The sequence below is a fragment of the Eurypyga helias genome, unplaced genomic scaffold, assembly GCF_000690775.1.
Source record: "Eurypyga helias isolate BGI_N326 unplaced genomic scaffold, ASM69077v1 scaffold18704, whole genome shotgun sequence".
NCBI classification, from domain to species: Eukaryota; Metazoa; Chordata; class Aves; order Eurypygiformes; family Eurypygidae; genus Eurypyga; species Eurypyga helias.
In genome coordinates this window covers 1-11,695 of record NW_010244528.1, presented here as the reverse complement: position 1 = coordinate 11,695, position 11,695 = coordinate 1, and the positions used below count along the sequence as shown (strand labels likewise).

At 38.3% G+C, this 11,695-nt stretch overlaps 1 protein-coding gene across 1 annotated transcript in view; it reads right to left on the bottom strand.

Annotated features, from left to right (window-relative positions):
- Positions 1–4,536, bottom strand: part of TRPC7 (transient receptor potential cation channel, subfamily C, member 7) — a 63,035-nt gene extending 58,499 nt beyond the window's left edge. The window contains exon 1 of the mRNA XM_010149798.1: positions 3,784–4,536. Coding sequence (XP_010148100.1) covers positions 3,784–4,536 — 753 coding nt within the window. The remainder of the gene's footprint in view (positions 1–3,783) is intronic.
- Between the last annotated feature and the right edge of the window lie 7,159 nt (positions 4,537–11,695).

Here is an 11,695-nt window from a genome sequence, read left to right as displayed (position 1 = left end):
ATCATCCCTAAAAATAGAAGTCATTGAGTCTCCAGGTCTGGTTGGCCAATCTTGGAGCACCACAAGAATTTAGGGACTTGAGCCTCAGCTGGTTTATATCACTGCAGCCCCAGCGAAATAGCAAGCAGTTCCTAGCAGGCATCTCTCTGTAGGCATCTACACACTTGACTTGCTGCCATGCAAGCCATCCCTCCCCACACACCCCGTGGTGGCCATAGCAGAGCTGCAGTCCCTCAGCTAGCTGAGCCTGGGCACGATGCTCACCTGCCCACAGGAGCAGGCTCACGGATACTGTCTGCTTTGGGATCTCAACATTTTTTAGAGAAAGGATAACAGTTAAAAGTAAAGTGATAACAAGAGGCACATAATTTAGAAACAAGACATGTTTCACTGTAGTAAATGAATTGACCAGGTTGGTAGGTTTGATAAAGACCACCCACCATGCCTTTCAGGTGGTGGTTTTGATCATACCTGCAGTAACATTTTAATCAACAGGAGCGGAGATCTTATTTACCACTTATGGTGGGTGAGACCTTTTCAGAGCCTCCTTAGCAATTCTATAATTTAATTTGTCTGGATTGCTAAATGGAATGAATTGGCTGATTTTCTTCATCACAAGGACATTTCCTGACATACACAAGCATGTAGTCTAATTTGAGAGCATGCAAGGCTGTAAAACAGACCTGGGTGTCAAGTGGGATCTTACCAGAAACAGAAGTGCACAGTCACAGTTTTAAAAAAGCGTAGACAGAGCTGTTATTCTGTGTTTCACTCAGTGTTTCTAGGACCTGGACAGTAATATTAGGCCTAATACTGCTGTTAAAGACAGTTGCAAGGGCATTTCCTGCAGACTGTTCGCTAGAAATGTAATCTCCTAAGGGATTCGATGGACATAGAAAAATGATTCTGTTGACTTTGCTTTTAATATTCCCATTTTAGAAATGAGTCACCTGGCTGTGGAAAGCTGATAACGGTGAAGACATCTGCATATGGTTTCACACCAAGGTGACATAAGGAAGATCAATTTCTCTGGACCAAAGGGGAGAGCAACTCTCATCAGCCTGGCTCATGGGTGATGACTTGTCTGTATGGACAAATCCCGGCTATGCTTTTCATACTGGAAGTTACATTAACCTTACTTACACAAGCAAAACACACAGAATACACTGGTAGATGAGAGAAGGATTACTTGCTTTATGACTCAGGGCCAAGGACTGCCAACTTTGAATGGAAAGGGAGTGTACACAGATCTTTTTCAATTTGAGTACAAGTACAGCATGGCCAAGTAGCTTCAGATGCATGGCGTCTCCTTTTAAAAACAACTGTGTTTAACACTCAGCTTTACTTAGAAACTGTAAAATACCTTAACACAATATGAGATATAGATAAACTGATTGGGAGTTATTAAGCTATAATTTGCCTAAAAAAATTCATGTTCTCTAAAAACACAGCACATGTACTTGCTCCCCAGTCTGATGTGCTGAACAGCGATATTACGTAAGAGATTTAGGGCAGCAAGCAGCAGGTATGAGGCACTGCATTTATATTTTAATTAGCTCATGCTAGGAGTTCCTTCAGAGTTAGGTTATCTAACGCTTAATTACTATTTGTTCACCTACATTATTAAAATCTTACTCATGTCCTTCCTTCTCAAGGACTTTTTGTACCTCCTGAAAACTGTGTTGCTAAGATTACATGTAAATATCTATTCTGAAATAATCCCTCAATAATTTTATAAATCTGTTTTGCACCAATGGTAATTACAGAACTTAAGAAATAAAATGTAAAAATTTGGCAAAAAAGTACTATTTTAAATCACAAGAAGACCTCTAGAACTTGACTGTTTTAATACATTTTCATTATTTGTGGACTCCTTAAATAAATGTTTAACAATTGCCTTCTTTTCTAGAAAATAATTATCAAAATATCATATTCTGTGGAAAAAACCCCCACCACCCTACAGTTTTATTAATACCTTGTTCGTGATCACACTGATTATGTAAATAAGAATATTTTTGCATAAATACATACATCTGATTTTTCCTATGGTAAGAACATGTTATAATCTTGAGTTGCATCTTACTTCTGGAATTATTAATATACCAAAGGAATATGATAATCTTGAAGGAAACTAGTGGTATGTGTACTTCTGAGGTACTTTGCTAACATACGTAGACGTGTCTGGCACAGAAGCTTCCAATAAGACAATGAAATTGGAAAAGTCTTCCTAGAAATATAATAATTTGGCAAAAGGGTTCTAATGATTTTTCGGTATTGATTTACTCACATCCATTTGCCAATGTTGGGGAGATATAACCATTATTTAACATTCAATTGCTTGTTTGCTCCTGGAGGATTCATGTATCTCCCAGTGCCAGTCTAGACCATGCTGGCAGCTCCAGGAACAAAAGGAAGGATTCTGGTAGAAAAAGATTTTATCAGAAGTGACAGGCATACAATATTGGGGCTGTTCATGCTCCACACAATATATATTTTTCTACTGAAAAAAAGCTGGACCATTGATGAGAGATTTATGTTGTTACCTGTTACTGTGAGCCCACAGCGCTTTCACACTGGAGTAACCCTCTGTCAAGAAACCAGATTCACTGAACCCAGTGAGGTTGCTTCACTAGGACTGAATGCCATGCAAGTAAAAGCTCCTTTTTAAATTATTGTGTCCTTGTAATTCTGATTCACATGAGTAAAAAGAGTTTGTAAGATTTTTCCTTACTTCTATTGCCATAAGAGCTCAACTGTTTGGGTGGTTTTTCCTACTAGAGACTTACTACAGAATTTCAAAGGTAATAGCCTGAGAACGGGCTTTCTTCTCACTTTTAAATTGGAGAGCATATAGCTACAAATCCCGAAATGGATGTCTTAACACTTGAACAGTTTTCTAAATTAAAAATAATGGATTCCTGGCAGGCACCCTACCCCAGTTTACTCACAACATAGATTTTATTACCCCAGTGTAACTGGTAGTGATTTTAACTGCACAGTAGTCAGAAGTCATTATATGTTGATGACTGAACCACTGAAAATGAGTTTTTTTCATTACTAATTTATTTTAGAAAGGGAGACAATGCTATTTATGTAATTTAAATGACTTAGGAAAATAATGCAAATGACACTGGACATTTAAAAACTCATTATGATAATGAAAATCTTGAATAACTTGTAAAAGAGCTCTGCAAGTTCCACTGTTATGTTTGGCATGATGATAAACTTCACAACATCTCTTGACCATTTTTCTCCTCCATTTTCATGAAATTCATCATATACTCATGCAGTATCAAACCAGTCAGATGCACTGCAATATGAATTATTTTACAGAGAGACAAAAATTTCTTAATTTATACCTCTTATCATTGTAACAGAAATAAACGTAGTGGATTCTTAAGCCATTAAACCAACCTCTCAAGCTCTTCCTCTAAATCAGATTGCTCAATTAAAAAGACTTACCTTTCTCACAAAAAATGAGTCTCCATTTTTTTAATCTGATTTTTATTCTTGTTGCAACCTAAAGTTTCTAAGCAATCACATTGCGTAACAAAAACTCTGAGTAAGGATGGCTCTGCCATAATATGCAATATTCTGTCCCAAATACTTACTAACCACACAGTGATATGAATGTGTGTGTAGTTAACACATCTGTCAGTTTCTGTAGCTTGATGTTTACTCCCCCACCCTCTCAAATGGCAAACCAATACTTAATGAAACACATAAAACCTACAGTACCCTGAACACATTCAGCCCAAAGAAAAAGGCACAGTAGTGAATTACCTTAAATTCAGTTTCAATGTTGGCTAGTCTGGCCAATTCATTGCTTAGCTCTAAAGCAGTAAGGACAGGGTCTTCACTGGAAAGAGACAAATAAGCAGCACTGGCTAATCCTTTGTAGGCATTCATTCTCGATCGAGAGTGACTAAAGGAATCTTTCCTCTGCTTCTCAATACATTCATTGCACTTGCAAAAATAGTCATGTGGCCTTTCAATCCGCGCGCCTTTCAGAAGTAAGATGTGAACAATTTCATACTCCTGGCAGTGGGCAGCAAGTATGATAGGGGTAATGTCATGGGAGAACCGAGTTCCATCTTCGTCATAGGCATAAAAATCATCATCTCTCAGTTCCTGCTCAAGGGGGCTGAGTGTGAGACGCTGTCCTTGTGCAAAGGCTGGATGGTTCAATATTGCTTCTACAATGCGCACGTATCCTTTACTGATGGCTAACAAAAGTGCATCTCCAACTCGAGCGAGATTCTCCTTTTTGAGGAGGAGCTCTGTCACTTCCAGATGCTCATTCCCTACAGCTAACTGTAGGGCATTTTGTCCCATATAATCAACACAATTAAAGTTCAAGGTTTTGGATTCCTCCAGCATTTTTCGCACAACAGGAATGTTGCCATATTCTGCAGAATCGAGAAAGCGTTCCTCTTCTGCAGTCAGGCTGGTGCCTTTCTCATTGAACATGTAGGCTGGGCCCCGGATGGCCTGCCTCCGGCCCTTCTCCCGAAGGGTTGTATGCCTTCGATGCATGTTTTTATAATTGCTGTTTCTCAACCTGCAGAAAAGCGGAAAAGAAGGTTTGTTATATTCATGGAGAGTCATAATCTTACATACCCGAATTAAGGTTAGAAATGTTTCATTACAATCAGATCCTGCTAGCTTTTTATGATTTGGGTCAGTTGCTTAAAATAATTTAGGATACATGTGAAATGAAGAAAATTAGTTTTCCGAACAACAGAAGTTCTCTTCTGACTTGTACTCCCTTCTGGATTTCAACGAGGATACGCAGCACATTCTTAACTTGAAAAGTAGCAAAAAAAAAAAGTGAACAGTTTTCAGTTTTTATTGTTTAAAACTTAATTACATAGTATTTAGGAATGATATCCACAACATAATGGTTATCCTAATTACTATTCTTGAGTTTTTTCCTTGAGGGCAGAAGGCAAGCTAAAGAAAGGTAGCAGGACTCTCGATGACAATGGATCTTGGATCAGGCCAATAAACTATGTTCCAAAAAGTTAGAAAGCATGCTTCTAATTTTAAACACACAGTAACAAGGATAAATATATTGCATATTCTGCTAAGATTGAGGTGGTACAAGCAAGCCACCTATTTATTCACTACATAACAACATTTTTGTTTCCTGATCTAGAATAGTTTAATGAATGACTGTCATTTTCTCACTGAAATAGTTGGCAGATACTCTAAATACAAGTATCCAAATCCAGGGGCCAGTCTTGCAAAACACAGGGACAAATCCTGACTTAGTGTCCCATCATTCTCAAATAAGCGTCTTTCAGTATCTCACCACAAACAGAAGACACATCAGAAAGGGTCATTTTTTTTCCCACTGATTATGTGGCTAAAACGCTTTCACTTGAAGTTGGTGGGATGGAGAAAAACTATTGTTATTCTACCCCTTTGGAACCCTCCAAAAGAACTATGCTATGAGCAGCTGGGCTCAAGGGGGACTAAACACCCCATTTTATGAAATTAACTGAAGTCCTAAATCTGTCTTTTTGTAACATTCATGTTTGGCATTCTGTGTTGTTGCTCTTTTTTTTTTTTTTTTTTAATGTTATCACAGTGGTGTCTCAACAAAATTGTAGTCCCTCTTTTAGAGTCTAAGCACATGGAGTTAATTGCCATCCTAAGCCCACAGGATGTGCAGCCTGCATAAAAAGGTAAAAACAACACTTCTTCCTCAGAAAGCATTTGCACTCAGTCCAATAGCAAGTCCTAAGTCACACGAGTAAAATTTTCAGGAGCCTCTAAGCTGCGATGGGCAGATGTAACAAATAAGCAGGTGCTAATGCTCAGTGGGTGGCAAAGGTTCATCTTTCCATGCTCCATCTGTTCTCCGAGTCAGTTTTAACCTTCAGTCAATGAAAAGTTCATGTGATGCTCTGAAAAAATGCTACTGGAGTTTGGAAGTGCTGTTGTGAAAGACAAGAGGGAAAGATGCCAGGAGATAAAGTGGAGTGGATACATTGTCTTCAACAATATGTAAGAACAGACTAATGGAATCAAGCAAAAAACCAGGAAAAAAAAGGGTATCAGAAACCCAAAATACCTAAAGTGCCAGGTCAATGAAATTCCCAAGGTAGCTGTTCCTATGGAACGAACATATACGTATGCGTCTATCATTTTAATTCATTGCTTTTTTACTGATCTAGAACAGAAAGCTGGTACTGAAGAGTTTCAAACAAATTTTACAACAAATTTTCAGCAGCTGCATTAAAATTTAAACAAATCTTAAGAAGGCAATTTTGTGACCATACACAGTTGAAAGAGGCTCGTAATCAAGATCCTCTCCCTTGTAAACTCTGATGATCGGTATAACATCATAATAAAAGCTGGAAGAAACTGAACATATTATCCCATGGTCCACTGAGAGATAAAATGCTCTCTGAATCGTAAAACTAATCCCTTCCAGTGTGGTTGAAAGTTGAAGTACTCAGAGATGAGGGACATAAGAATAATGAAGGAGATATGGCTAAGTAAATTAATTCCCAAAATTGCATGGAGTTTTCTATAAACGAAAACAGTTACAGATAAAAAAAGTATACCATTAACATATCTAACACTGACAGGGAGACAGAGGTCTCTAAAGAAGAAAAACACCTGGGGTAATATTGGGGACTTTGAAGTCAACACCACAAGTTCTGTTGATTTCAGCGGAGTCCAAATTTTGCAAACACGTATGTATGTGCAAACACACACGGAGTGTCCCCAGCAATTAGCTTTCATATCAGGAGCAGTCCCAGTGAGGCCAGGAGGACTAATGTGTTTAAAATGAAGGATTTAACTATATGCAAAAGTGCTTGTCTAAACTAGAGCTCTTGTCATCAGCTATTCAGGAGAGCGTTTAAAGTTTTAAACCCACAAGGAAGTCTTACTGAGTTCAAGTAAGGACTGTACATACAAATAAACACTTCTGAACTGTGACTGTTAAATGGGGACTTACAGTACCGAAAAGTAATTTGCACATTTGCAGTCTTAGGATTTCCTGGATGTTCAATTAAACCTCTTTAAATGTTAAACAACTTGAAAAGATGAGCTGGTGATGGCTTAAGCAACTGTTGCTGGGATCAAATGGAAACCAATCCAGCTCCTGTAGCTGGTCAGCGATGACCCCTGAGCCTGGCAGGATTGGACATGCCTTAATACTTTACGGGACTTAATTGCAATAGCTGCTTCAGATTGAAGAAATTCTGCAGGGCTTTTCTGGTGTTCAAAACCCATGTATGGCAAGGAACTTGGCAACCTTATATTTGTTGTTACATTTAATAGACAGTACTGGAAGTAACTCAGAAATATGGACCATTTCCAAAAATGAGGAATCTATTAGATATTTTGCCTGATGTCCAAGTATAATCCTTGATCCTTTGTTCTTTTTTTCTTAGAAAGCTTTTCTCTCCTTGTATGTTATTACCACTAGAGGACAACCCAGAAAGGTGAGACAGATAACCTTACAACCACACCCCAAGTAAACATAAACCGACATAAAATATTACCTGTTCTAAGATTTTTGCCTGAGAAAGGAGGTGAGAGTTTGGCTTAGAGCTAATTCCCACTGGTTTGTTGTACATACAATAACATGCCAAAAATAGGACCTTCGTTTCCTGGTTTCATCCACTGTTTCCAGCATACCTGCCCTCCAAAGAGATGATTATTATATAACATTTATCTTACAATAAACGTTCCACAGGGCTGTCCCTGCAGCACAGTGTTGATCTCCACTGCTTGTCGGTAAGGGCAAGAGCATCATAATTCAGAGGGCTTCACCTCAGATGAATTATGACCCCCAGTCTTGCTCAAGATTAGGGAAGATCAGTATCTCAGCTATTGCACTTTATCATCTTTATAGAGAACAGGAGATGAATAAAAAAATTATACTTTAAACTTTGAATGCTCAACTATCAACTCTGGTTCTGAAAAGAAAGTTATAATTATGTTTGACCCGAGCACTGAGTCGTGATAGAGAAGTGATAGTGTAAAGAGTAATATATGCAGTAGCTGAAGATCTTGGAAGCTGAGCCTTACGGTAATATCATGACTGTACTTGGCACCTTTTTCTGTTCTGTTTTTCAGTTACGTGCAGGCAGGTTTAGAACAAATCACATTTACTGGTTGTGTGTAATGCGTTTTTTAAAAAAAAAATAATTGTAACTTGATTGCATTTATTTTGCCATTTTTGTTTAAAGGTGCTTTGCATTGAAATGACTATGTATTTGCATATTTTATTGAGACAGCTAGTGATCAAACTCATCAGGCACTGCAATTAAATATTGTGTTTTTCTAGGAAAGCATGCCAATGTATGCAATGTTGTTGGAGAGAAAATGTTCTGGGAAAAGAAAATCAAAAAATTTCAGGGTTTAAGTGTTGCTTGCAGCAAAGCGCATCCAGCTTTACACAGCTGAGGGAGCCATAAGATGTCTGGACTCCTGTGGTGAGTGGAGAATAGCAGCAATTTCTGAAAGGTGATTTAGCTCTTAACAAATCATCCTCTGGGAACATCTTGGCTTCTAATTAAAGTGGCTAAGAGTAGGTCCTTGCAACTTGCACTAACAGTAGTAGGCGCTGAGACACTCAGCATCTGAAATGGGAACATGGCGTAACATGAGATTTGTTCTTAATGTGGAGTCACTGAAAACACTGTTGAAGCTGAAATTCTCTGGTTTTGCAGCCACACTGTCTCAGCTGCTCTGAGTGCCAGACATGCAGGACAAAGGGGAAGTAGGAAGGAAACTGCTGTTTCATATGGACCCTACCTCAGCAAATGTCCTTTTCTCTTTGATCCTTATTTCCACAGTGCTCCAGACTATGCCAGAACATTCTGCTGCCTCTCTAGTCCCACACAAGAGCCTACGGAGGGGCAAGGGTACCACCTAGAGCTAAGGCTTGGAGAAAATGTTCTAAGGCTTAAATGCCTTAAGGAGCTAAATTGGAGTTTTTACATATGGCTTTGAAACAGAAATTTAAAAGCATGTAGGACACACTGAATAGTATCTGCTTGAGCTTTTAAAACACCTGAAGACTGAACAGGTATTGAAATCAATGGGTATTAAGTATAGCAGCAATTTTGGAATTCTCAGGTGATGTAAAATTTTACTTGTCTTAAAGCCTAAAAAAAAAAAAAATTGAGCAGGACATTTACAAAGGCAGCTTTAGGAACTTATGGTCTCTGACTATGCTTTGTTTTTTCTTTCATTCACTGGGGAGAGGCTGGCAGGAGTCTCCCTCTGCCCTTTCAACAGCCCACTTTACCCAGGAACTACAGAAGAAACTTAGAATAAGTAACCATTACTATGCCCCAGGTTGGGTAAAGCAACCATCAGAGTCAGCTTTGATGAGACACTGACAGTCTTATTGAAAAGGAAATTTAGGTTTCTCAAAGCTGTTTTGAAAGCATTACCTTTGGTGCCTGCAGAGCCTCAGAAATTGTCAGATTGACACTTATTATTTTTCTTTCTACTTACACTAATATTTCTAAAAAGAACCAGGGCACACAAAGGCTGCAGACTCCCTGAGGCCTCTTTGGAATTGCCATGGTTCTTACACATCAAATAGACCATTTTCCTCTACTGACCCTTGCTTCCTCACAGAAAGCCTGATCATCCAAGACATCTTATAAACATGAATAAAAATTAAGGGAATTAAGTTCTACAAGCAGGAACAAATTGATATAGAACTGAATCCACTTAAAAGAGTAAGTCAAGTTGTTCACAGCAAAAATAGTAGGATGTTGCATCTTTTAGTTAAAAAAATTGCAACATATTTTGTATCAGACTCCAGGCATCTGTTCAGGAGCACAGACTGAACACAAACTGCACATATTTATTATCCTGCATGCAATAGGCTACTGTGGTGTTCCAAATGCTGCGTAGGCATATATTATCAGAGCTCTCGATACACTCTTTTTCTACAATAATTTTAACACACTTCTGAATCTTACCTTAGGTCAAAATGTTATACTTTAAGACAAAAGTTTTATGTATCTTTTTTCACACATCGCTGAATAGCCATTTTCACATATGTATACAGTCTCAATATGATTTGGGGTGCTTGCTTTTGATTAACAGCAGCTTATTCTAATGATTTCTATGCTTTGAAATGCTTAAGTGCCATTTTACTTAACCTTAGGATGTCCAAAACACTAATTCAACACAGTTAGAAATATGGCCCTTTTCTTACTGAAAAACTGTATAAGTATCTAGGGACAATTACTAGACTTTTTAAGCTCTATTCAGGCAGATATTCATGCAATTGCAAAGTAGTTCTACAAAGCAGTTGCAGGAAGTAATAACCCATCTCCACCATTCCCACTGCTCAAACAGACAGAAGATATTTCAAGGTCAAAGTTTGACAAGAGGCCTCTCTCTTTGTGGAAACACAGGTTCAAGTCATCAAAACCACACCTTTTCAAACCTCTAAGAAACAGCAGTGTGAAACATTCAGGAAGACAAACCAGTCCTCACATGTCATTAAAGGATGCTGCTGAATGATACACACTAACACTCCCATCCTCTTCTTGTCACAAAACATGAGGTTTGAGGCCAATAACCAAAACCATTGAGGACAGACCACCAAATCTTTACCAGCATCTAAATTTTCATGTCCTCCCTGATTTTTAGAAGGGAGGCAGCTCTGCCCTGTGAGTTGAAAAAAGGAAATGGAAATTGGCTTTCTACCAGCTATCTGTAGCAAAACCCCATCCGCTTCTCAGTTGGCTCACACACACACACACCCTCTCTTCCTATAAACAAAGCATCAGCATTTTCTTTCCCATCCCAAAGCAATGTCATGCACCAATACAAGACTTTTATTTTGCAGTCTCTCCTGCTGTAATCACCTAGGTTCTTGCATTAGATTTCTTCTTGATTTATAATATATGTACTAAGGTTTTTTTCCTTCCTTCCTCGCTTCCCCTTAACATACGGTTGTGAAGATGACTGATTATTACAATGGTATCATAGAACACACTTGAGATACATATACCAAAATCAAGACTATTTTTACATTCTTTCCCATTGTCCATTTGTTAATATGCTTGGCTACCAAATGAATGGCCATAACAAGAGGAAGTTCTACTCTTTTTCTTTTTTCTTTTTTTTTTTAATTGTGGCTTTGGGAACTAGGAATAATTCACTCTCACTGCTGAAGCACTTCAAAACTCAGGCTCAAATAGTACTGAGAACACAACAGAGGAATACCTGTTCATTCATAAATTTTTACTACTGAGAGCCACAAAAAATATTTCTAATTGTGCAAGCAGGGGGCGGTGTAGTGCTGATTTTCAACAAACAATTCTATGAAAAAGAGAAACAAAAAGCTCTGAAAAGAACTGTTAATCTCAGTTCTGGCTGTATTTAATTTTTCTCTATTGCTGCACCCTTTTCACTGCTCACTTCTCAGTTATTTCAAAACAAGAAAAAAAAGTGAAGACACCTGACAACCGTTAGACCCAGCAAGCTGCAACAGGCATGATATAGTTTCCCATATTTACACCTCTCATTTCTCTATATTCCACCTTGGCTGCACTGTTTCCAGGAAAAACAAAGCCTTAAAGAATTCACCCAGGTACACGAGAAGATGGCAGCATGTCTGCAAACCATGTGGCTAGTAGAACAACGAGCCCTTTGAGGTACATTGACAGCAAGTATTTTTGCACAAATTCAGAGGGTA